The sequence below is a fragment of the Kryptolebias marmoratus genome, linkage group LG8 (assembly GCF_001649575.2).
Source record: "Kryptolebias marmoratus isolate JLee-2015 linkage group LG8, ASM164957v2, whole genome shotgun sequence".
Classification (NCBI taxonomy): domain Eukaryota; kingdom Metazoa; phylum Chordata; class Actinopteri; order Cyprinodontiformes; family Rivulidae; genus Kryptolebias; species Kryptolebias marmoratus.
Window position 1 is genome coordinate 20,906,522 of NC_051437.1, and position 26,237 is coordinate 20,932,758.

The 26,237-nt window shown below is 40.7% G+C and overlaps 2 protein-coding genes across 5 annotated transcripts in view; both read left to right on the plus strand.

Annotated features, from left to right (window-relative positions):
* The window catches only part of LOC108236689 (forkhead box protein J3-like), a 59,439-nt gene extending 44,725 nt beyond the window's left edge, over positions 1–14,714 (plus strand). For all 3 annotated transcript variants that reach the window (XM_017417542.3, XM_037977089.1, XM_037977090.1), the window contains exons 8-13: positions 984–1,197; positions 5,083–5,310; positions 9,410–9,511; positions 10,625–10,888; positions 11,617–11,718; positions 12,638–14,714. In XM_017417542.3, the coding sequence (XP_017273031.1) occupies positions 984–1,197; positions 5,083–5,310; positions 9,410–9,511; positions 10,625–10,888; positions 11,617–11,718; positions 12,638–12,759 (1,032 nt within the window). In that variant the 3' untranslated portion in view covers positions 12,760–14,714. The remainder of the gene's footprint in view (positions 1–983; positions 1,198–5,082; positions 5,311–9,409; positions 9,512–10,624; positions 10,889–11,616; positions 11,719–12,637) is intronic.
* Positions 14,715–15,549: 835 nt separating this feature from the next.
* On the plus strand, positions 15,550–24,995 carry si:ch211-156j16.1 (uncharacterized protein LOC564557 homolog). 2 transcript variants are annotated; one of them, XM_037977202.1, is made up of 4 exons: positions 15,550–15,952; positions 21,714–22,211; positions 22,345–22,450; positions 23,468–24,995. In XM_037977202.1, the coding sequence occupies exons 1-4, from the start codon at positions 15,889–15,891 to the stop codon at positions 23,472–23,474; spliced, it is 675 nt and encodes a 224-aa protein (XP_037833130.1). In that variant the 5' UTR covers positions 15,550–15,888; the 3' UTR covers positions 23,475–24,995. The 2 variants fall into 2 exon arrangements, with proteins under 2 accessions (XP_037833130.1, XP_017273043.1); XM_017417554.3 differs by having other exon boundaries at positions 15,553–15,952; positions 22,342–22,450.
* The last annotated feature ends 1,242 nt before the right edge of the window (positions 24,996–26,237 follow it).

Sequence of the window (26,237 nt, forward strand, 5' to 3'; positions counted from 1 at the left end):
TCCTTATCGCTTTTCCGCCAGCCTTCAGATGTTTCCTCGTACGCTTATATTTGTGAAAACAGTAAACTAGTGGCCTTTAGATCCCGTGGATCTCTGATTCTGTCATTCACTTCGAGAGATTTACAGCTAATCTGGATTTAACTGTGCATCATTCAAACTCTGCCATAATAAAAAGAAAATAATCTAATTTATTAATCCAGAAATCTGTATACACTGTATCTGTGTTTCTGTGTTAAAAAATAAAACATTTGTCAAAAGCACTTCAGATATTTCTCGTTTTGTTAACCCTAACCGAATAAAGTAAGGTATCGCGCTAAAAGGTTGTTATAAAACACAAAAAATGTCATTTACTAACTATGACCGGTTTTGTAATATATTGAAGCAACATTTTAAGACCTAGTAAGACGAAGACAAAGTTACACAGTGGAACAAGTAATAAAAGAGAAATTAACAGGAGTGTATATGAGAGTGTGTGGGGATTACATAAAAACATGCAAATATGTTTATTTAATGACCTCATAAAGCAGCAACAAAGACAAATAAGCAAAGTTTTAACTATAATACTGATAGCATTAGTTGTAATGTGGATAAAACAAACCAAAAAATGACATCATAATCCTGTTAAAAATATATTAAACATATCTGATGCATTTTATTGCCATCTATTAATTCTGTCCACAGAAATTTAACATGAATTTAATTCTCCCTGACAAACACTGCACTAAATATTGTAATAAAGTTAGAAACCTTCTCGTGATTAAACACTAATCTAGTTGTGGACTTTACGGTTGGAAACAGAGGTTTATGATACAGCTCAGTTTGTTTCTTTTTTCTCAGGGCAGCAATATTAAAGTTGTACCAAGAGTTAAATTGGTCCCATTTGACCTCAGCTTTACTGCATTTACTAGTTGTATCAGTTGTTATGAATATATTCACAGATTTTTTTATTTTTTGTCACCTTCTTCTTTCTTTGTGTTTCGAAGGTGAGCAGCCACTCAGAGCCTTCGTCCCAGTCCCTGAGCCTCCAACAACCGGCCCAACCTCCTCCGCCTCCCCCTCCTCCCCCACAGCCCCAGTACGGCTTACCCGTCCCGGAATCCCGGGACAAGCAGCTCTGCTTCTCAGACTTCGAGGACCTCAGCTCGTCTTTCCGCAGTCTCTACAAGTGCGTCTTCGAGCCGCCCTTCTCACAGCCAGGTGGGTGTCAGCCCTCGCCGCGGGTGAGCGCGGCGGTTCGCGGGAGCACGTCCAACATCCGAGAGGGTGTCTGCGGGAACAGGGAAAACAACTGTACACCTCTTGTCAGGCTTCGTGCTCATAATTAAGTGGCACGCTTAAACTCACGGTGCAATTCACACAAGCTGAACGTTGCTTTCACAGGCGGCATTTCGGCACGCACCTCCACCAGACGCTACTCCTGCTCTGGTATATTTAAATAAACAAACAATCCGTTGTTCCGCATATCTGCATTTTACGACTCGCACAGTCAAATGAGTAAAGGCAATTAGGAGGAAGAATCCAACAGGAGAAAAACACATCTTTAGCCGAGCAGAGAAGGGAGTTCTGCAGCTTTGATAGCAGCTAATTAGATTGGTTCTAAAGTTTGTGAAGCATCTCTCTAATTGCTTCCTGAAGCTTTCAGGTCACCAGGCCTCCTCCCTCTTGGACCCCCCCACCTCCGCCACCCCCTACTACCTTGTTCCTCTGACTTTACCGAGCAGCAGAGCTCAGCAAAGCGCATCAATCTCCTCAGTTACAAACTCATGGATGTTAGTCACCGTCTGACAGGGTCGCCTTCAGTTTGTGGTCAGGGATGCCGACAGGAAAACTCAAGAAGACTAGATGAGTAAAACACAAAAGATGTGTCAATGCACAGATCTAGATGGACAATTAGGGCAACGTGGAGATACTGGATTCCTGAAGGAGATGTTTAACTAATAGGTGAAGTAGAAAACCAGCTTCCGTAGTTGTGTTTGACTCTTTAAGTTACCATGTCTTTTTTATAATGAGTCCAAATATCCCCACAGCAAACTGGAGCCGGCTCGGGTTGTGTCGCCATGTCGCAGCAGGACAGAAACAACCTAAAAGTTTCACTGTAATAAATAATAAATTGGATGAAAATGAAAATCCTGTCGAAAAAATTAATCATTTTACAGTCTGGCTTTTAAAAAAAACATGCTTAACCTTTCTTTGTCATATTATGAATCAAAGTAAACTAGACAAGTTTCATTTTCTGCAAAAAAGCAGTGTAAGTTCTGAAGAAGCTGTACTGAGTTAAAACTAAAAGTAGCAGAATGCTAGCTAAACATGAAAGGTAGCAAAAGATTTAGTAAAAGCTAAAGTAAGTAAGTAGGTCTGTTCGGCTGCTCCCTTCTTCAGGGGTCGCCACAGCGAACAACTTGCACGAACGATTTGGCAGTTGTTGCACGCCGGATGCAGTTCCCGACGCAACCTGGGCTCAAACCTGCAACCTCAGAATTACAAGATTGTGGCACTGACCACTGAGCCACCGCAGCCCCCGAAAGCTGAAGTATCAGAAGGCTAGCTAAAGGTAGCAGCACTGTAGCTAAAACGTAAAAGTGGCGCTAGAAGACAAAGCAGAGCCAGTGTGCTGAAGGAAATTTCAAAGAGAAAAATGTTTTGAAAAGAGATCTTAATGTATTTCTATGAGGAAAATATTTGTAAAAAAAAAAAAACTAATTTGAAAAGTATAAAAGTTACAAAACAACAACAGTCATAGCACCCATCTAAACTAAATGTTTTGAATTATGAGTAGCACAAAGTACACAGATGTCGTTAGACTGAAAAATACATGCGGAAAAAAAAAAAAGGAAAACAATAATATGAATGCTAAATTTGCATTAACACACACAAAAAACAGCTCAAAATGCTTTTGTTGTTATAGATAGAGATAAGAACATTTCTAGAAAACACTGAACAGACATGTAGGAAAGGAATTGTTCCTGAAAACATGTAAGTAGATAAAGGTGTAATGACTCCCTTGTGGCAGCAGTAAAAGTTGATTCAGCTCAGACAGGCTCAGCTAGCCTCTTGATCATTTTGTTATGATTTGTATGAGCAAAAAAGAAAAGTAAAAGAAAAAAAAAAGGATCTTTACATCCCTTTCAGCCTATTCTTTTCTTTGGGTGAAAAGGTGGAAAAACAGCAGATGAAAAACACATATGAAGAGACATTTAATAAAAGACTGCAGGAAAACAGTTTCTGAAAAGGTCCCTGGAGCTCCATGTGCTCAGGCTGCGTTTGAACTGAGAGAAGATCTAAGGTTTTATTTTGATGGTTTTCAAGCATGACACGTTTACTGAGAGAGACAGTCGAGTATCAAGAGGAAAATTCATTCCGCTTCGTTACAGTATCACTTAATAACGTGGATCTGTTTGTTGCTCTCTAATTGACAGTTTAGGTAAAAGTGAGTAAAATAGTTATTTTTACGTTGGAGTTTTTATTTTTTGTCTTATTCTGTCCTGATGATCAGGATTGTCTTCTATAATCTCAAGCGTCTCACATCCATAAAACACATTCTTTTGAATTTCTTTCTACATTTGTTTTAAATTGAAAGTTATTTCTCTGCTGTAAGTCTGAGAGAAAAGGAGGCAGAAAGGTTCTCAGTTCAAGAACTCAACAGATTGTTGAAGAACACAAACAAAATCCTTGCAAGACTTTAAAAAATCTAACTCCATAAGATTACAATTTCAGAGCAATACCTTATTTTAAATGCTGCACAAGGACGAGTAAAAGGAAGGTAAAACAGGATGAAATTCGCTGAAACTTTAACAACACTTACGGTTTAACTTCCACTTTGAGGTTTATTTTGCTTATCAGCATTGTGATGAAGAGTAGATTGTTTTTATGATGCTGCTTTTGCAGAAATGTTTGCTGTGTGCCACAGAAGAAGTAAATAAATAAAATCAACAAGCTGATAAGGAGGAATGATTGTGTCAGGAAGACATTTTTGTAACTAGCATCAAGAGGAGCGACTGGCTTGACCTCGTGACATGAAGATGCTGTAATGCTGCCGTCTGCAGCACAGGCAGGGTTTGCTGTCAGTCTAAACTCACAAGAGAATAGGAAGGAGTGAAAACTTTTTCTTCTCTGCTTTAAACTGAGGTGCCTGCAGAAAGTTTTCAGAGGGAGGCCTGTATGAGGGCACACCACAACCAAAAGCCATACCAGAATTTCTGTTTTTGTTTTTGATGCTATTGTTGAGAAATACAGTGGTATGAGAGAAAAAGAACCACCTTCTAGTGTAGTCTGCCTAATTGTTCTAATTTTACAGCTTAAATTGCTCATTGAGAACAGCACAACCACTGCTCTACTCACTGAATTTTCTCCTCTTCTCTTTTAAATCTATACTTACAAAAACAAAATGCATTTAACTTCCTTTGACCGTGCATTAGAATATAAGGAAATCAGTTTTCTGCGTAAGAAATGTTAAATTCTGTTTTTATTCAGCGAGATTAGCTTTCATTTTTTTTATTAAATATTTTTTTAAATAAAAGTATTTGCTTGTTTTCAGCTACTAATTGTTCAAAAACAACAATTTATTTTTTATGTTTATGAGGTTCTGCAAGTCGGAAATAGCTAACGGAAATTAAATATTTGCACCAAACAAATAAATTTGCTACCCTTCCCCTGGACACACGCGTGTGCACACGCACACACACACACACACACACACAACACAAACTACTGGAGACAGCATATGTATATGGGTGGCCTTTGCCCCCCTGGCCCCTCTCTTTGGAGTCTTTTTCTGTTGACACTTTGATCCATAGATGACCTGTAGGCTTATATGTAAGAGACAGGAGTAAAAGTCTAAAACATCTTTATTGTGCTTTTGCTTTTAGGTCACAAACTGTCATTTAGTTTTATTATTCTCCTCATCCAGGAATTAACTTTAATAATGAGCACATGGGCTTAAAGTACAGTTTAAAAAGCCTGATAAAATACTTCTTACAGATAAAAGGATGAGATGGACAAGAAACACAAAAAGCTGCTAGTTTGTTCATCTGATTTTCTGCATCCGTTTTTTAATTTATTGAGTAATTAATTTTTTTAAAATAGGCCTGATGAGTATGCCGAGTGACTCCAGTCAGCAGGCTCGGACCGCCTGCTCCTACCAACACTCCCCCGGCGCAGGAAGCAGCAGCGCCCACCACCACCAACACAACCACGGGCAGACGTCGCACCACGCCCACCACCCTCACCTGTCCCCCCACCGCCACCAGGTGCACCAGCAGCACCCGTCCCTGTCCCACCCGGGTCACGGAGTTCAGACCTGCTCCACAACAGGTGAGAGCACAACTGGTTATTCACGTTTAACTTCTATTTTTTTTTAGTTTCAGTCAAAAATCCTTTTAATATTTTGCAAAACTTGACCAATTCTGACTCTGGTTTGAAACAAAAACAAAAACACACCAAGATTTGCCCAGTGAATAATCTGAATTAAAATGGAGACTGTAAAATTAGACACTGGGACATCATAACATAACTTTGAAGATAAACTTTTCCCAATTCAAGTAATTTTAAGCATATTATTCAATTCAGCTTTATTTATATAGAGTAGCACTGTTCAAACACAGTGAACAAATTAAAACATGACTTAAAAATAAATACATATAAAAATGAATAAGGTAATCGTAGAAAATAGATAAATCCAGGAAGAGATACAAGTTAGTAAAGATAAGAACAAAAGAGTGAAGAGTACAAAAAAGAAAACAAGCATATTAAAACAGGAACAAATTAAACACGGGCAGTTCAGCATAAGAGACAGTAAGAATGTATGAAATATTACGAACCATAAGCTGTTTTAAAGACTTAAGTTATAAGCTTGTTTTAAAAGCAAACCCAAACTGGAAGCTGATTCCAGAGCAGAGGAGCCTGAAAACTAAAAGTCTTGCCTCCAAATCAGGTCGTAGAAATTCTGTGAATGGCAAATAAACCTGCAGCATCTCAAGAGTTTTTACAGACATATGAGAATAAACACTATGTCAGTCTGAGGCTTTTTAAAAATGGTTTTTAAATAGAAAAAACAACACTGCAGAGACAATAAGGTTTTAGTAATATATAGGAATAGATTTAAAATTGTTGATTGGAAAAATAAAATAAGCACATTGTTGCCATCAAAGATTAAAACAACTTGTTATTCAGGGTTTTCTTGAATATAAACTTATTGTCACAAGAAGATCAATTTCATGTTTCTCCCTAAAAAGGCTGAAACTATCAGCTCCTGGTGTTAAACTCCTTACTCTAATATTAGGAACTAAACATGTATAAAATATAAGCATGATTGTTTTACTGTTTTATGTGATTTTTTTTAAATTATATAAAAAAAACTTTGGCATATCAGTTTTTGCAATTTGTTTAAAATGACCACCTTTTTAAATCTGCACCATTTCAAACATGATCAAGTATTTGCCTCCTTGATATTTAGAAAATGTCAGGAGTTTTCGTAAGGTCTATTTATTATATCACCAACCATCCGTGAAACTGTCGTTCTTACTCACCACAGTGTGACAAAATGTAGTTTTTCTTTCCCACCGAAGTCAGATTTAAAGATGCCACAAGTTACAAATCTGCCCAGAGATTTTAGAAAAAGACACTCCTTATAGTTTAATTCTGCAGCAATAGTTAGTGTGAGTGTGTCAACTATAAACAGAAATTGTTGACTACTTTGGCACCGCTTTGTGGTGTTGTTTTGTCTGTAGTGGCCCCCCAGTGTTAGGCTTGGAAAAGCTCCACAGCAGCATATTGTTGTGGGGAAAATCACACAGTTTCCGAGCTTGATGTGCAGAACGGCTCCACAAACCATGAAGCTTGATTACTGTTCCCGTTCACATCATAATGCACGGAGACTAAATCCAAGCATCAGAGCAGATAATAAACACTCTTGGAGTTTAGTGTAATATTCTAGTTTTACAGCTTTAACTTGGTGATGAACTGCTTTAAGTATGTACACTAAAAAAAACCCAAAGTTAGTTTATCTAGTGTGTATTAGCAGTGAGTGGAACCTCCTTCATGTTGTGGGTTAGTCTCATTCATGCTTTGTTCCATTCTTATACCAGTAAGAAAATAACTTTTATGATTAGGACGTTTGGGGCCTTGGTGCCCAATATGTCCAATTACAAGTCTGGTCTTATATGGATGCATCTGATTCTGTTGAAAACACCCAAAATCTCTTTCACTGTGCTGCAGTACAGCACAAACATAGGTTCTACATCTGCTGATTCCCAAAGCCACAGTGTTGTAAAGAGAATCCACCCAGCCATAAACTTGTCTGTGCCCAGATATATTGCATTTATATCATATTCTTTTTCCCATAAGGTCCCAGGGTACAGCATTTAATAATGTGAAGCTGGGTTAATACAAATCTTCACCAAGGATTCTCCTGCTCATATTTCTTTTTCTTCTTCTTCTTCTTCTTCTTTTCTACCTCCCCGCAACAGAGCAACATTATTTATGTTGGTTGTATTCCTCTTAACCCAGCTGAGGTTGAGTGAAATCAAGCCCTCTTTATGTGATGTACGGCTTCAGAAAGTACACAGTAGTATTGGTTGCCCCCCCCCCCCCCTCCTTAAATGTAAATCTGCTGCTGTAATTTCTCCTGTGTGAACTCATACCACCTTGTGGTTGTTTGCAAAATAGACTGAGACATGCCTTCATTTTAATAAATGTGAAATATTTAACCTTTTTGTTCATTTTAGAACAGTGTTTGGATTATGATGACCTGGATAAACGAGGTAATGTTGACAGTTTTAGACCCCAAAGAATAAGTCAAGAAGTAGAAAATCAGAATGCACTAAAATACAATATGATACTGTATATGTTGGCAACATTAATTAAAGAACCCTAAACTAATTTGTTATTCTTCTCAAATAAAATTATTTCCCTTTTTTTCTTGTTGTTACATGAGTTAAAGTCTGAGAAGCAGCTCAAACCTTTGGTCTGCTCCCTTTAGGAGTCGCCTCAGCAGATTATCTGCCTCCATCTCCCCCCTCTGCCGAGCAACCTCCTTCATCACATCAACCCTCCTCATATCCTCCCTCACTACATCTATGAACTTGTTTCTGTGGTCTTCCTCCATATTCAGCATCTTCTGTCCAATACTGTATATCCACCGTCCGTCCTCTGCACATTCCCAAACCACACCAGCCTCATCTCTGTAACTTTGTCTCTGAAACGCTCAACTTGACTTCCTGTGACAACCTAAACATCTTCATCTCTGTCACCTCCAGCTCTCACTGGCCTGCAAACTGTTGGAGACTAGTTCAGGCAATATTTTCTGTTGCTGTTTCACAGAAATCGCGTTTGCGACCAAGCAACCAGTGAGCCACGTGGCCGTGTTTTTGTGCAGCCAGTTTTTGAGAATCCTGGCCTTTTTTTCATCTCCACGGCTTGCAGAACCGTATTTCTAGGCTGTCCACATTATTTTGTTGCCACCCTGATGTTTATGATTTAATCTACTGGTGAAAGCTTTTGAAATGTATAGTCAGATTTGAACTTATTTTAAATTAATATTGTTTGTTGTCTGCGTGTTGTTTTTTTTTTTTATTCCTTAATTTCTCATAGCGTACAGAGCGAAGCCTGATGGATCAATACTATCATGTCAGTACTGAAATGCAGCTTTCAAAGAAAATAAAAGCTTTTAGCTTGCATATCTATCAGACAAAAAGATGATTGAAAGGATAAGAAAAGAACTAAAACCAAAATGTTTGACAAATCCAACATAACCTGCATAATCAGTTTTATTATTTGCAAAAATGGAAAGCAGTATACATCTATCAGCTTCATTTTATTAGTGCTATTAAAGGGTGAGACTTTCTCCAGATTTCTCAGATGGCTGTTTCAGTTTGTGAATATTTGTTTTTGGGGATGTAATTAGAAAAAAGAATGTGGCCGTAAAACATTCAAAACCCTTCAGGTTGCACACAAAGCCACTTTCCCCCCAAAAAACTAAAAAAGGCTCAACTGGTATGCTCACATTTATATGCAGCATATGTACATTTGAAAAGCTTTGATTTGGGTAACATTTCAAGAAAATTTATGCAAATAATTATGATCTAATGTTTATGTTGCTCAACAGCTCTGATGAAATTTTACTTTAAACCTCTCTTAAGACATGCAAATGAAAAACAAATCACTTTCAGTGCTTTAGGGGAAAAATTCCTCCATTAATGCCCTTAAAGCTGCCAAGCATAACTTTACAAGTGACAGTTTGTCATTGAAGTTATCCACCATTTCATCTGCGAAGCTGTTTTGTTAATTATGGTAATAATTTGTGGCGGAATGGCTGAAATCACGGAGGCTCGTTTCCTAAAACTTTGCTCCCGGTGATGAAGCTTTTCATTGCATCATTCAGAACTGCGACTGAACGTCTCTTGCTGTTTCTCAGGCATGTCGTCTGACTGGTACCCCAACCTGGACTGGCTGAAAGAGAGCTGCCGCATTGCTACCAGCTACAACTGGGCTGATGTGGACCTCTCCCCATTTCAAGGTTTCACATGCACACACACACACACACACACACACACACACTCACACTCATTGCATCGTTGTGACCATTTGAGACGGCGGCTGGTGACGCTGCGTTCTCTGTCATCGCAAAGAATAAGAATAAAAAACTTTTCATTTCAATCGGTTCTTTTGATCAAACCGACATGATTCTACCTTTTTGTACACTCACCTTTGAATCAAACCTGTTGTTTTAGCTGGGTCTGACAAATAAAAAACATTATCCTGCATCAGAGAGGTTGCCACTTTTTTTTCTGTGGCTCACACACAGACATACACACACACACACACAGGCTGTCTCGCCCCGTCCCCAATCATATGATGTGAATAATCCAATTAGGTCTTGACTCCCTAACAGCCTATTATCATGGTTAGCGCATAAAGCCGGCTACAGCCACACACAGGCTGCTGCTGGCTCTCTGTCTCTCTGTTTTTGTTTCTTCCTGCAGTGCTTTACCTCCTTCACGCTGCCGTCCTCCACTGTTTGAACGCCTCTGAACCATAGAGACAGAGCCTCTGTCACCCACAGACAGAGAGACTTAAACGAGTCGAATGCAATTAAGGGAAACTAGTAGACTGTAGTGTTTTTGGCTGTGTATAATTTTTAATAAGTATATACAAAAAGGAGGAGTTGGGGTTCGAAATGTAAATATTTCCTTGTTTGATTCGTGACATTGAACCATTGATCGCTTCACTTTATGTGACCTCACAACTGCAGACCATTTTTTTGATTTGGTTACTCAGTGAGTTGTTAATTAAAAAATGTATAATTGGTCTAAAAATGATCATTGATAAGTTCTTAAGATGGTTTGCATCTAGTCTGAAAGAAATGAAATGGGACTTTTTCCTCTTTGAATGTAGTTATGAAGCAACGCTTGGCCTAGGTAATGAGTGCAGGTCTTCAGACACTTTGTCGTGGCATTTAGAGGTTTTTCTTCTCTTTAATATTTTATTTTTTATTTTTTGTATGCCTGTTTAATGTTTTGTTTTTAAGTATTACCAAAGCTTGACCAGTATTTTGTGCAGAATTAGGGAAAGTTTAGGTGAACGAGTGAAAGACCACGACGATCCAAACGTCTCTTCTTCTCTCTGTCAGGTCTAAAGGAGAGTATGAGACAGGCTGAGCTCAACAACTGGACTTTGGATGCCGCTCAGATGGCCGACCTGTGCTCCTCGATAAACCAGTTCTTCACAGCCACGGGGGTCATCCCCCCTCAGGGCACCACCCACCCTCAGCCTCAAGTCCAACACGGAGCGGCAGCGTCGGCGCCGCAGCGCCCCGCTCAGCCGCACGGCGCCATGCACCCGAAGCCCAACCACCACAATCAGCACGGGCAGCACAACCAACACATCGGCACGGGTCAGTCCACCCAAAACCACAACACGCATCTCCTCTTATTAGATACAACAACACTTTGAAGGTGTTTTTGTTTTCCAGTCAACAAAAAATGAGCACGAAGAAGAAAAATGGCAAAAACTGAACAATAAATCAGATGGAAAAATTTATGTCTGGGATAAATTGTCTAAACATCACATCAGAAAATCCGAACAGGTTCAGTCTGAATCAACTAAAGCACATTTTTTCATCACATGTAACCAAGCAGACAGATTTAATCAGCCTTGTAAATAAAATTTATTTCTGCTTGAGATTTAGTTAAGAAAGGGTGTTTTTTTTAAAGATTAAAACACTTAATTAATTCTGTATTTATTTTTTCCCTTTCACACTGGGCATTCAGTGTAATTTCAGGGCCTCTTTGGTTGCGATAGAGGCTTGAGTTCAGGCCGGATATTTTATTTCTGCACAGTGTGACATTGCCATCCTTTTATATTTTTGCAAAGGCATATTGGATGTTGTCAGTTTTAAAGCCACTTTGCTAAGGACATGAAGACGATTGTGCAGCTTTCATCGCTGAAGGGTCCTCTGAACGACAGGAGATTCTGTACTGTTTATCTGGCTTAGCATAAGATGACAGTATGATGTGTGTGTGTGATACATGATAACAGTTTGTGCTCTGCAAAGACAAACGTGTGAAAGTCGGGATACTAATCTGACAGTTAGTCACTGCCCTTTTCTCTGTTCTCTCGCAGGGAACATGTACATGGACTCGAGACAGAACATTTCTCCTCTAATGGGTCCACCCGGATATCCTCACATGCCTCCATTAAGCAGCACGGCACCTAACATGACAGGTGACTCCTCCGACGGGTCAGAACAACGTGGTAAAAAGCAGAAAGATGGAGTTTAAAGCAGTAGTTCTGCTCTTTTGAAGTGGGGGTTCTGTGGAAAGGTTATGAAAAGTTAATATCTTACCTGTTGTACAACTAGAAAGCTCATCATCAGCCATTAGAAGGTGTTCGTATCTGTGTTCATTTGTCTGTCTGTTACCAAAATATCTCATGACCCACTGGTCAAATTTTAATGAAGCTTTCAGGAAGCAGTCAATGGACGTGCATCTACAAATGATTAACTTTTGGAGTCAACTCAATTCCAGATGGCCGCTACAGCCAGTGAACCCTAAAAACACATACATTTCTTTAACTCAGGCAATTTTAGCAATATTGACCCAAACTTTAGTGTGGTAGTAACTGAGACTGAGTGCTAACATGTCTGGATGTACATCTAGACATGATTATGTTTTGGAGTCAGGCCATATCAAGATGGTCGCCACAGCTAATCAAAATTAGCCAACCCAAAAACAGCAATAACTCAGTCAGATTTACAGATATTCGGCTAAAATGTGATGTTGTAGTAGCTGAGAGTCGTTCACTCAGAGGGTGACATTTATGCAGGGATTATTTGTAACATTATTTTTAAGGTTTAATGAAAAATGGCTACAACTGTGTTGTTATTGTTAATATTTCTCATCATAGCCTGAAACTGTGGCATGAAAGGCAGCGGGGGATGTGCATTCCTTCAAGGAGTGCTAGGTTTTTAAATATAATTGCTTTTTAATTCAGAACATTTTTATGGTTCACGTTTTTTGTGCATGTATCTAAAATCAGACACTTCTTTTTGTCCCACTGACCTCAAAGTGGTCCTAAAGTTAGTACCTCCTGTATGACAATATTCAGCCTAAGTTTTGTTCTGTATTTATTTTTTCATGCACAGGTCATCACAGCCAGTTGAACCACCACCAGCAACACGGACTGCCTCCAGGACACTTTCAGGTGAGACGCATGCTCGCCACCGACGACATCCAGGACGACTTTGACTGGGACTCCATTGTTTAAACCGAGGGTGGGGGGGGACGTGAAACAAGAGGAGGGAGTAGAGACTGCCCTGTGGGACCACAGCGACTCGTTGTTACGGAGGTGTCCGACCTGCTTCGTCCGCCTGCGTGAAGGGAAACAGATATGACAATCCAACTGAGAACAAATGGAAAATAGTTTTTAAAAAGATGCTGGACTGCTTTTTTTTTCTAATATAAGTGGCTGATGAGTCTAAAGACAATCATTGTAAAATCCAGAGGACAGACTTTTTTTTTTTTGCTGTGGGACAAATCCAGAAGGGAAACACGATGTTAGAGTTGCAAGTCTCCAAAGTGTCGTCGAATCTTCTGTGAATTGTTTTCCTTTTATCTTAATTGTGTTTCCTGCTGCAGCTTGTGTCCCGTGTCCGCAGAGTTTCACTGCCCGTGCAAGAAGAAAAACTCTAAAACTCCCTGCAGATCAGTTACATTTCACACCAGGCATGTCCAGATGTTTCCGCTTTTCCTCCTTATCATAAACCCTTCACCCTCTTTGTTGCTGAACCTCTCTAAATTGCTGTGAATCTTAACAAAAATGAGGAGAAAAAAAAACAAAAAAAAAAGATTTTTAAGGCAGAGTATTGAGTGGAGCACCACCTGCTGGTTAAAAACAGCGCTATTCAGATTCAGCTTCTTGAAAATAATCAACATGCCACAAGTTGTTTCTCTTCGACCTCTATTCTGTCATTTAAAACTCAGATTTTGTAGGGTTTTTTTAATTTTTTTTTTATCTTAATTTATGCCGTAATTTTATGTGATGCAGTAGTTCACAGTTCCATGTTCTCAGGGTGGAATGCTCGCAAACATCTTCACATCTGTGCCATTTCTATAAATATATGAGGTGAACTGTGTGCCGTGTGGTGCTGTCGGTGTTCGGATCCTGTTGGCATCTTTTTTACTGCCGCCGAAAAGGACAGAATCGGTATTTGTCAAATCTATAAGCTAAAACAAACAAGATACTGCAGAATAAGCTTTTTTTGGTAACTTAAACAGCGGCCACAAATTAGAATAAAGACACGACACGGGCCAGGTTTGGATTTTTTTTCAACATTGAGTCGCAGCGTTTTGGTATGTAAGGTAGTTTAACTTCTTAGGCTACTGTAATAAATTAAACTTTGACCTCGTAGGAGAAGCTGGTCAATTTCAAGATGCCTCATTTAGGGAGAAAAGGAGCAGATTTTGCACAACGCCAAGCTGGATAGCATCTAGGTCAAAAAAAAAGAAATATATATATAAAAATAGCTCTTTTGTATTTCTTTAAAAAAACAACAACATTAAAGCGAAGACGAAATGTTTCTCTTTGTTTTGTTTATAGTGATGTTAATTTTGTCTCTGTGTACTATTGTTGTCTCTGATTTCCTTTAGCATAAAGGTGTACAGCTTCATACAGCTAAAGAAAAAAATCTGATTAAACGAATGAATTACTTTCTATCAACACTTTAGGTTCGTATATTTTCTACAGTGAAATATGGAGCTTAAAGTGCTGTTTGATTTGGAGGATCTCTGTGATTTTTCAGGTGGTCAAAACAATGTTTCATTGTGGAGAGCGAGGAAAAAAAAAGTGAAATACCTGTTATTGCCATAGGATGCTGTATTGCAGTGACCAGCATATGTATATCCTCTCTGTTTGTGTGTCGTTGTCCCTGTAAATAACCGTTTGTTGCTCCTCTGTTTGCCCTTGAAAATCACAGACTGATTAAAAAGAAGAGAGAAAAGCAGCAAACAGAGATGGTATTTTGTAATTCGACCTTCAGGATTTGCATCATGTACATATTTTCAGTATATCGTAAAGAAGTGATTTGCAAGAAAAAAAAGAAGAAAAGAAAACCCAATACTGGCATTGGCGTTATGTGTGTCATAAATATTCTGTGTGTGGAGGTTCAACTGTTAAAATTCTGTCAAGTGTTTATTAAAATGTCATGAGCCATTTTTACTGCACTCACGCTGCAACCGCTGCCTTTATTTCATCAGCCGTTTGCCTGTTGGATTTACAGCTCCTGCTCATCTTATAACACGATGCTGAACACGCTGTTGTGCTGCCTCTAAATCCAGCTGTACAATTCTCTTTTTGACAGAGGTTAAAATGTGCTCCTACAGGAGGAAACAAAAGTCCAGGATTTTATGCATCTCCCTCCACTCGTTGCTTGTTGTCCAACAGGTGTCAGCCAAGTGCCAAGCAGCACTTTTTTTTGGTTTGTGTCCCCCTGCACGTAATCTCAACAGACCACCTATGCCTGCTTGTGTGAAAGTGACATAGTGTCCAAACCGTACGAACGGATCCATTTCACAGGTTTAAAAGCAGCAGGCTCCTGCTTCTGTTTGTTAGCCACGCATGCATGCTGACGCTTTTCTTTGAAAAGACTAGAGGGAAGTTTGCGTTGCATGTGGTCGCTCTGTTACAGTTTGTTTCTGTAGGTAGTTAAAGACGTTGGCATCAAGTGAAACAGCCGCTTAGTTTGCTCCACATTTGTGGTTCTGGGAGGGTTACTTAAAGGAACCAAACATATTACTTTAGCTTTATATATGTATAAGCAAAGACATTGTGGTTACTGTCCTGCATCAGTAAGTTAAGTCACCTCCGACTTTATCTGCGTGTTCATGAACGTGTGCACGCTGCTGATAGTACAGGCTTTGCTAAAAGGGAGAGCGTGTCTCATACAGGGCCGGACCACCTTCCAGCCTCCTCCCAACCCTAACCTGCCTCCCGCTCCCCGGGCCGCCCGCCCACCAGCACCAGCCCCCCTCACTCACACGCACCCTCTCTTCTCTCTCTCATGCCGTGTGCCATTCCCTCCCTCTCCCTACACTTCCTCAGAGTGGTCAGAGCTCCTCTCTTGTCTCCTGTCCTCTCCACGTCCCGTTGTCTCTTTTTGCCGAGCTCCTCTGTACAACGTTTACTCAAAACCAACGTCAGCTGCTGCCTCTTTCTCCAGAAACTTTATTTTCATTCTCTACCTTTTTTTTTATTTTTTATTTTTTTGTGTTATTATCCGGCGCTCTCGCATCCACTCTCTCCGGCTTGTGTCTGGAGTCACAGTGTCGCGCTGTTTGCCGTGTGAGTGAGTCTCCACCGGTTCTGTCAGGAGAAAAGACTGGACGAGTTTTCAGCACCATGAAAGTTCAGCTGCTGCTCCTGGTGGCCTTGGTTGGCCCTTTCTGTGCCTTCACATGTGCAAGTAAGTGTACTCTCTTTCACTGTCCTGCTGTTAGCACACTTTGTCCCCTCTCTGCCTCCATGTGCCCTCCATACACCACTCTTTGTTTGCTTTATCCTCCGCTGAATAACACACTTCAGGCGGTGGATTCGAATGAAGGCAAAGGAGGTTCCGTTTTAATACTTGTCCACTGATGCAATCATTTAATTTCAGTCTGCTAAAATGTTTTAACACCTATTTTTCTTCGATTTGCAGAGAGAAATTTTCCAAAATTGCATCAGGCAACTCGGGCCTGTGTTCCACCTCAGCTGAAAATTACTGAATAAAAAAAAAAAAAAAATGCGAAAGAATTGTGTGAATGAGGTGTTTGAACAAAAAGAAAGCCGTTCTAATAAACACAGCGTGTTCATTTAACAGATAACCTCTCCTGCTTTGGAAGATTTCTCACTTGTTTTCGTACAATTTCACACCTCTGAACCCAGACAGACAAAAGGAAGGGTTTGATTTGCTGCCATAAAGGAAAAAGAAAGAAAAAACAAAACAAAAACAGATGTAACAGCGGGAGCTCTGCTGCCTTGTGTCTGTAAACTCCTGGCACTGCTAAAAAGAAGAAAGGAATATCCTTTGGAAGCCTCCTCAAAACAGATCCCATATGCAGGGAGGGGTGGTTGGGGAGGGGGGTGACTCGTGGCTGTAAACTGTAATGTACACTGTACACATTTCTCCAGAAGCCTTCCTCTCATTTTACTCCTTATTCCCTGTTGTTGCAACTTTGCATCTGGCCTCTTTCCTCATCTTACATTTGACCAGAAATTGTTTCCCTCGCTTTTTCTTCTGCTGTCTTCTTTGTGCTCAGCGCCGCTTCCCGTCCCGTAGAAACAGACGGGCGCCGGCAGTGGGAGCGTTGTTTGGCCGAGGCGTGAGGGATCGGCAGGGCAGGGCCGCGCCGGTTTGCTGTGTGTATTAATAGTGAGAGGCTCTATATTTAAGAAGGTCATTTGAAAGGGAGAAAGGACTGAGAGACGCTATGAGCTGTGAGAGTTACCCCACCCTTCTCGTGCTGTGTGTTGGTAAACCGTTGGACGCGCCTTGGCATTTACCCATCTTTGGAGGGGTGTCAACCTTTGCCACTTAAAATCCCCCTCTCGAGCTTCTCCCCCTTTTGTTCGCCAGCCCTCCTCCTTTCCACAGCTCTCTGCCTCCTTCCCCATGTTTCAGCCTGATGAGTTTAACCCGGGGAGCTGGGAACACCAGGGAACAGAGAGGATTTTATTTTTTTTGAATGATTATCTTTACCAGCAGATGTAGCTGTGCCTTTTACTTTAGGGGTTTATTCAGGATAAAAGTGGTCAAACTATCAGAAGGATTCCTAATCCTGGTATCTACCTTTTAAGAGTAACAGAAAAAGTCACTCAGGCCTCACCTTTGCTTCAGAGGTGGACACTTTTAACTCCATCTCGTCTACTTATTTAACTAGAAACTCCCATGAATCCCATAAAAGCCTCCATCCTCTCAACCCCGGCCCCAACCACTTCCTGGGTCTCCCTCCTAATGAGTTCTGTCTGCCTCGCTGGCCCAATAACATCCTGATCACATCTGGCCACCGAGGTCAGTGCCTTTTGTACACGCCTGCTCTTAGAAACGCTTTGGATGTTGTGCTTAACCCCAAATAGGAGACGTCCATTAAAGTGGGAACATGAGGAACAAGCTACTTTCAGTCTGATTTTGAGGAGGCTGAAGAAGTACTCTGTATTAGAACTGCTGAGGCTCTTTCATCCCTGATGTTCTGAAACTGCAGCAGCTTTTTGGCCAATTGTGATTAGAACTCAGAAGCAGAGTTCCTCAAACCTCTTTAAGAAGAGCTTTTTGGGGCATTTTCTTTGAGAATGAAAGAAAAAACATCATGTTTAGCATCTATGTGCACTACGACGTAGAAGATGATAAAGAACAAATAGCTGCTAACAAAGCAACACTTACTGTGTCAACTGGGTGGGTGTTTCTAACGAGGGATCTGAAGGTCATCAAAATTAGAGGCACATTAAGAAGCTTGCTTGAAAAAAAAAAAAAATCAATGTCTTTCGGGGCATTGTTTTATCTGAGAACAAAAGAAGAGAACTGAAGAAGAACGTTTTTTATTTAGCCATTCCTGATCTGGTTCATTACTTTGTCAAAATGGGACTGAACCTGGAGGGCATGGGATTAAAGGCCCACTCGATCTGATGCCAGTTTTTGCCCCTGGTGATGGAGTCCAGATGGGTTCTGCTGAAAGTCCTCCTTACCTCGACGAGGAGGAGAACAACATCAGCTCCTAAATGAGTTGCGGACGCTCATCGTGTTGCGTTTGTGATAAGGCTTTTTAATGGGTTTCCACTTTGGCCTGTCTCTCATTTGAAATCTCCAGTGAGCTTCACACTGTACGCCCTGGTATCTTTAGGGGTGTCTCCTATTGGTTTTGTGGGGGAGGGCATGCGATACAGCCTCTCATATTAGTGCCACGTCAGGGACAGGGTGCCTGTATCTTTATCATGTCCTCCTTTAGCGTCATGAAAACATTCCTGAGCTCCAAAGGTGGATTCGCTCACACTCCCCTCACAGCGTTTTTCCCTCCCACACTGAGCTGTGAAGTCACACACACACACACACACACACACACACACACACATAAACAGGGGCCCCCAGAGGCAGCTGATTGTGATCGTATCTGTAGATGGAAGCTGCTGCTCCTTCCTCTCTTGTCTCTTCCTGTATGTTTTGGTCCTCCCTCACACCTTAACTCCTAATAGAGTTTTATTTTTGTCAAACGGGAAACATCCTCACATGGGTGCCTCCATGTCTCAGAGGTTCTTTTTGTTTGTTTGTTTTTATTTGCTGCATTTCTCATTTTTTCATTCGCTCATCCTGTCTGAGCTGGACGACACCCTTCTTTCCCGGTTTATCTGAATCACCTCTCAGGGAAACAAGAAGTTTAGTTTGGGGCAAGAATCAGAACATTGGTTTACTGTGATTTAGCTGAAGAAAATTTAAGACGTCCCATTGCTAATCTCAGCCAAACAATTGAGCAGAACAGCTCCATTTTACCAGGCTTTAAGAATAAATAAAGCTGTGTATCATCAGCATAATCATGATAAAAGACAACTGAATTTTTATATTTGGTAGCTCAAAGGTAGCATATATAAAGAAAATAAGCCAGATCCAAGGACAGACACCTGAGGTACCCCACAGGTCAGAGGTGCTTTGACTTGTTGGGTTTCTTATCCACATTAGGTATACAGATGAGAGTTAAAGAGTTCAGTTCCTAAAAAAGCATCATACTTTTTTTTAAATTAGCACTGGAGGGATGCATATTACCTGTCATCATTCATGCTAAACTTTTAAACAAAGATCTTGTGTGATTTGTTAGCGGTCCAAGCTATTATCACGCCAAATTTTAGCTTGATATCTGTAAAATTAATCAAGTTGTAGCATTTTTTTTTGTTTGCTAAGGTTGATTAGCTGTGGCAGGCTTCTTGAATTGGGTTCCAACAATGGCAGCGCAGTTGTTAGAGCTGTTGTCTCACAGGTTCGCCTCCCAGCCTTTCTGAGAGGAGTTTGCATGTTCTCCCTGTGCGTTCCTGAGTTTGTCTCATTTGTCTCTGTGTGTCCCTGTGATGGACTTGCAACCTGTCCAGGGTGTCCCCTGCCTCTCGCACAGTGAGTGATGGAGATAGGCACCAGCTGCCCCTCGACCCGGAAAGGAAAAGCGAGTTAAAGAAAATGGATGGATGTGTATCCAATGATGGCTTTCTGTGAGCTTCATTCAAATCTGTTCATTGTTTCGTTAAATATTTTGTAGACAAGTTGTAGAAGTTCTCACCTGACCTCAGGGGTCAAGTTCTCTCCCTGAACCTCCATCAGATTGGACAAAAACCAGTTTTATTTCCCTACATGTCCCCCCAGCAGTCACTTATCCTTCTGTATGCAAAGACAGACTATTTTCACAGCTAAGTCAAGTTCCACGGCTTCTCAGGTTTGACTCACACTGTGCCCGAAGAGGCTCTCCTCCACCCTCATGATTTCCTCCTGCCCTCCCCTCCAATCTCCTCCTCTTCATAGATTCAGTCCTTTCAAAGGTTTCGGCAGCAGCAAACCTATAATCTCAGGGAGTGTCAGGGTCATGGAGAGACAGACAGACGAGAAGCAGAAGAAAAAGAAAAAGAGAGGATGTAGGTTTTAATGCAGTTGTTTTAACCCAGAGGGGTCAGCTGTGTGGGAACTCTGTGCTAATTGTGGGAATTGGACAGATAATGAAACAATTGTTGTTGAGAGGGTTAGGTGATTACACATAGTGTGCAGCCATACTCTGTGAAGCACAGACCATTATATCATTGCTTACAGATGTTCCAAACAAACAGTCTAAAACCCCCCCTTCAATGGTGCTATTGCAGTGGGAACAAATGTTTTGTTATATTTACCCTGCCTGCTGCTAATGAAACCACTGCAGGTCATTCAGGGTTATTTTTGCTCTTGCAAAGAGTCATTTATTATTTCAAGTATTTAAAGGGAGTTGGATAGAGTAGAGATGGAGAGACCATTATGTCAGCGGCTAAGTTTAGAAGACACACTTTTCTGCTCTTAACTGTAAGAACGTTTAGAGGGATGAATAGTTTTAAACAGACTTTATTTTTCCAAAGAGAAGACAAAGCAATTTCTAGCCAACAATTTTTTTTTTTTGTCAGTGGAAAGTTGATTGCAGACTGTAATTTTGGTGCCCCGCTGAAGTCTACCTCCTTAATTTTGAAGCAGCGCTGTCCAGGCTCGGCTTTTAGTTGTGGCTGGAGCGATGTAGAACTTAGGGAGATGCAGTGAGAGTTAATAAAGGTAAATGATTGGGTTGAAACTAGGTCAGGCTTTCGAATTTATGTCTTTATACAGCTGGGAAGAAATAGGAGCCTCTCTTCAGTGCAAAGGCAGAAAAAACCCTACCTTTAGACATAAAACAAGAACAACTTGGAGCAGACTAAATTTTTTTTTTTTTTTGTACATCTTAACCTTTTTAGGGTTTTAGACACCTTTTAGCATATTTGCTCCCCTGTTGCATCATCTCCCTCTTGGTGAAGTTGCTAAGGGTTAACAAAACTGAGCGTTTCTTACATTTTAGCTCCTTCCACAGGAAATGAGGCAGAGGATGTGGCATTCCACTTCACAAAGACACAAATTTTAAAGACAGGATGGAGCGGGTGGAGGAACTGAAGGAGGATGTACATTTTGGGAGGTCACTGGGTGGGGTGTAAAACGCTGCCATGGCAACTGTGCTCTGATGATGGGACAATTGTTTTCAGGGAGTGTGCAGGCTTTTTATTGCACCCATCTTAGCAAACTTGAGAACTTCTGTGTCAGATGCCATTTTGATTTTACAACCGGGCTTTATGTGACCGTTCAAAGCGGGAGAGGACAATGGGTCAGCCTGCTTTAGTGGGTTGCTGCTAACATTTGAAATTCTAATTCATCCTCTCTTTATAATGCTGTGAAGTTATGGGAACATAACCAAATATTATAATAATGTGCATAGCTGCCTTGCCTAAAAGGGCTATGAGAAGATACGTTTCACCAAATGCTTAGCTCTTTACAAACACATACTGTAGTAACAAAACCCAACAACTTGCCCTTGAGCAAACTTGTGGCCGCAGTGGGGAGTAAAACTTCTGCATGAAACCTCAGACCCACTCTGCCTCAACCACTTTGAATAAAAGAGAGATGATTTGCATTAAAAACTATTTGTAATGTTTCTTATTATTCTCCTCAGGCCCCACAGGACCTTACAACACTGAGGCAGAAACAGATGTCACCTCTGCAGCTCCAACTCCAACAAAGCTTGATATAAGAACCGGTCCTCCTCCCACCGAGCCACATGCTGCACCTGATGTCGTACATACATCTACATCCTTTGTCACAGACGGTACCGAAGAGCCCATGACTCCCACTTATGTAGGGGCCGCAACATCTCAGCATCCTCCTTCCGTCGGGTCTACAGCTCCCACTGAGGAGACCACGGCTTCTCCATCTACTCCTGAGGAGACCACGACTACTCCATCAACTACTGAGGAGACCACAGCTAGTACTGCAGCTCCCACCAAGGACTCCATGACTCCAACTGCAGCGTTACCTGAGGAGACCACATATGCTGCTGCAGCTCCACCGGAGATCACAACCCCTGCTGATCCTACAGAGGATGAGGACCAAACTTATTTAATGGAGACTCACAGCTTGAGTGAAGAGGTGACCATTGACGAAAGCAATGAAGGTGAGGAACAGAAGATTAATTGAATTGATTTGCAGTGATCAATACCATAAAAATATATAAAATCAAAACCTAAGAGGTGTTTTTAAAGATGCGTAACCCTAAACTAAATGAGACAACTTTTCTTTCACAGAAGGCCTGACCTCTGGACAGATAGTCGGCATTGTGATCGGTGCCATCCTCGCTGTGGTGCTTGTCACCGCTGTGGTGTTTGCATTTGTGAGGAGGATGGGAAAGTACTCGTAAGTACCCCTCCACTCTGAAGGAACATATATTTGTGCGTACATACAGCGAACACTGAGAACGTGACCCAGGTGTGAATGATACGTGCATCCAGAGTATCTCATCTTGCTTCCTCTGATTACTGAGCCAGGATGCACGAGCATTTAGTCATTATTTCCACGGTCCCATTACATCACAGATAATGATGTAATGGGGATTGTTGGTCCCGTGTGATAAGATGCCGCTGAATGCCCAACGCAAACTGTGTAACATTTCGACCATAAATGGTCTTAGGGTGTTGAATGTATTTGGAAAACCAAAGTTAACCCAGAAAATAAACCAAATCACTTCCAAGTGGTACTAATTTCACAGAACACACCCTCCTCACCATATGATGATGATTATTATTATTGTTTCTCATAGGTATGCTAAGAGCAAAAAACAGTTTAAATAAAAGCCATCCCTATGGTTTCTGGGAATTTTCTTCTTTTGATTTTCTCTGCAAATCAGTTTAAAAACTCTCAACCATCTTTTTACTAACAAGTTTCTCTCCTCAAAACTGACAAAACATGTTTGTATCTGTTCCTTTAGCTGACACAGTCTTGTGCTGTGTGGTAAAAAAAAAATAAAAAAATTCAGGCATTCATGGTGACAAGTGGCTCTTTTTGACCTGTAAATTATTTTGTTTATTGACTCAGTGTCAGGAGTTGTGGACAGTGGTCATCATGTAGGCTGGTTTACTTTTAACAGCCTGGTTTTATCCTCAGAAACAGAGGGCATGTGTTTGTTGGAAGTGTGACTGCAAACTAGAGTCAGCAAGATGTTTTTGTTTTTTAACTGTAGAAACCAAAAGTCAGACTTGCTTCTTCATGCCTTTAAGGGGGAAAAAGACTATAAACGACATGTAATGAGCTCACCAAATAATTAAATTGGAAATAACACAAACTTTATTTATTTCACCCAACACAGATACAGATTTATTTTATGTTATATCTGTCTAAATTTTCTGATTGGTTTCCAATTTTTCTCCCCCACAGACCTTGAGGAAAACGCAGACCAAGCAGCAGGATCGTGTAAAGTTCTGGAAAATTTAAACTACTGAACAATGATGTTGATTTTGATCATATATAACTTTATATAAAAAGCACAAAACCAGAACTAAACTAATTTAAGTCGGAGTCAGAACTGGTGCCCAACCAAGAGGTGCAGGAAGGTTTGTTTGTGTTGCTGTATGTGATGCATGTACTGTGATGTTTGTGAGACAAGAGGGGGGCATGAGCCAACATCCTCATGCCCCCCCCTCCCCCCGCCACCTCTCTGATATTAAGGAGCTGCTGACAATAAAGGCCCTGCCTTCCCTTATTTCCTTGAAGAGAACGAAACAAAGTGACAACAGGAGGTCACAAAGATTTTTTTTTTTCTTTCAAAAGCATTTTGTTGAATAAAAATTAAGAAACAGATCACCTGACATGTGGAGGGGGTGGAGTGGTGGCGTGACTGACTTCAATTACTGTTAAAGCTGGAAAAAAGAAAGCATTTAAATGGAGCAATGTGTGAAGTTTGCAAAGAGGCTGGGATTCCAAATCAGGAAATGCTGTGGCAAATCCACAAGATTCATGTACATACAACGCAGGGGTACTACATAGGACTTAGCAAATGACTCTCATTTTTTACAGTTGCATAGACTAGCTTTTTGATATTAAACACGCAGTATATACAGGAAACCGTAGACTGATTATGTAGCTAAAACACCCCAAAGCAGCGGTTCAGACAGTTTCTCTTGCAGCCAGAATACCTGACATGTCGGCCAATTGTATGAAGCACGGTGTGCAGAAGTTGTTCTGACAACACGTCTGTGCTCTGAGGTGACGCAGGACAGAAAAGTCGTCCTCGTTTTAAGGAGTAACGTGACATTCTGCCCACTTTAACACAGACTTATAAAAACCTAATACATATCTGTGAAATTTAGCAGAAGGGTTTGTTCCACTGCCTCTGGTGTTCTCTTGCTAGCAAAGAGGATTGTAACTTTTGAACTGCATTTTTAGTGGGACTCAACTTTCCTATTTCCTATTTTATTTAAAACAACATCTACATGGATAGCTTTTTTTTTCACTGCCAGCAGTTGTTAGACACAATTATTGTGATGTCATGACAATGTAGTTCTGTTGTTTTATTACCAGAACATCCACCCAGTCATTAACTCTAGATTGCGCACGCGTTTACATTTAATAGCTGCACTTACTTCTAGTGCACAGTTTAAGCAGTATTGCCTGTTTTGTTACTTTTGCGATTGTAGCTGTGTTGAATTAGTGTATGAAAAAGGAACTCATAACTTGTCCCTGCGTGCTTTTAAAAAGTATTTAATGTGTGCACTGAATGAGTGGAGTAATGGTTAATGAATAGGCTTTAGACTCTGCAAATGTTTTGCAATGAAATGTTTGTTTCTTCTGCTTTGCATTGTTTTTTTTATGTCTTTAATCTGTGCCATCTGGTTCATTCAAACTCTTTATTTAATTGCAGTTTTTGGTTCATACTGTTTCAATAAAAAAAGAAAAATATTCCATATTTCATCTTTTTTCCATTTACTTATTTGCTATGGAGGCAGCTAAAAAGTGAACACCAGCACTGTTACTCTTACTTACATTCTTGTGACTGTTAGAGTCCCATGATTCTAATTTTCTATTTCCAAATGAAGTATGCAAACATTAACAAGTTGCCCGGGGCTTCGTCCAGCTGCCCTCTCTGCTTGGCCAATTCAAGCAGTGACTCAAATCTTACAAAAAAAAAAAAAAAAAAACGAGGGAAAAAAAAAATCCCCCTTTTTTAAAGCAGACAAACAGCACCAAATATGGAGGACGCGTTCGCTCCAGAAACGTTGAGACGGTTGAGCTCTCTGACAGTGAGGTGTGCTGTTTGTGCCGTGTTGTGGATGGTTTTTTTCATACTGTGCTGTTAGGCTGAGGCCAAACTCACAGAGATGCTCTGTGTCTGGCTCCTGGTCCTCCGTGTGGTTTTAGGCACCAACCCAACACCCCCCAACTCCCCCCCACCTAAGTCTCTGCCCCACCAGGGAGCTTCATAACTCCCTTTTAGCTCACTTTTTTCACTTCAGACTTCTGGGAACAATGGAGTCTTTTGAGAGGGGCAAATGGAGAGGCTGTTGGACTCGCTCTCTTCCCCTTCAGCAACGGGGGAATTTTGTACGTTGCTGCGGGGTGGAGTCACTTCCTGGGTGGGCCCAGCATCCATCATGTGCTTTTTACACACTCAAGCCATAGAAATACTCTAATAAAGAGTAAATAATTAGCTGTTCAAATGAAAACAACCTAATAAAAGATAACAAAAGGCACGCAGCAGTGAAATGTCTCTGTAAAGGCAGCCATTATGGCACATAGTTGGGGATTTACTGAAAGCACATGACTTTAAAAGCATATTTATTATATCATTAACTGTCCCTTAAACATGTGACTGCTTATCTGATGTTATAAAGAAGCCTGAAACAGTCTCAATGATAAACAGCTGTTTCTTTTGTTCTGACATAAACTAAAGAACATAAATTCTATTGTCTGGCTGTTATTGTTCTGTCAGTGACGACCAGAGGCTTTGAGCAGGCTGTGTTCGATGCATTTCATACAGACAGAAGTCATCTTTTTTGTTCGTTAAAGAAGCTGCTGATGCCCAGTCAGCAATAATTAATCCCAACTGTATAAATAAAGCACAGGCTGTGTAACAACAGGCCTGCGGTGCTGAGGATAAACACCAGGCATCTGCTTAATTCAGTTACAAATCTCACTTTCACAAAAAAAA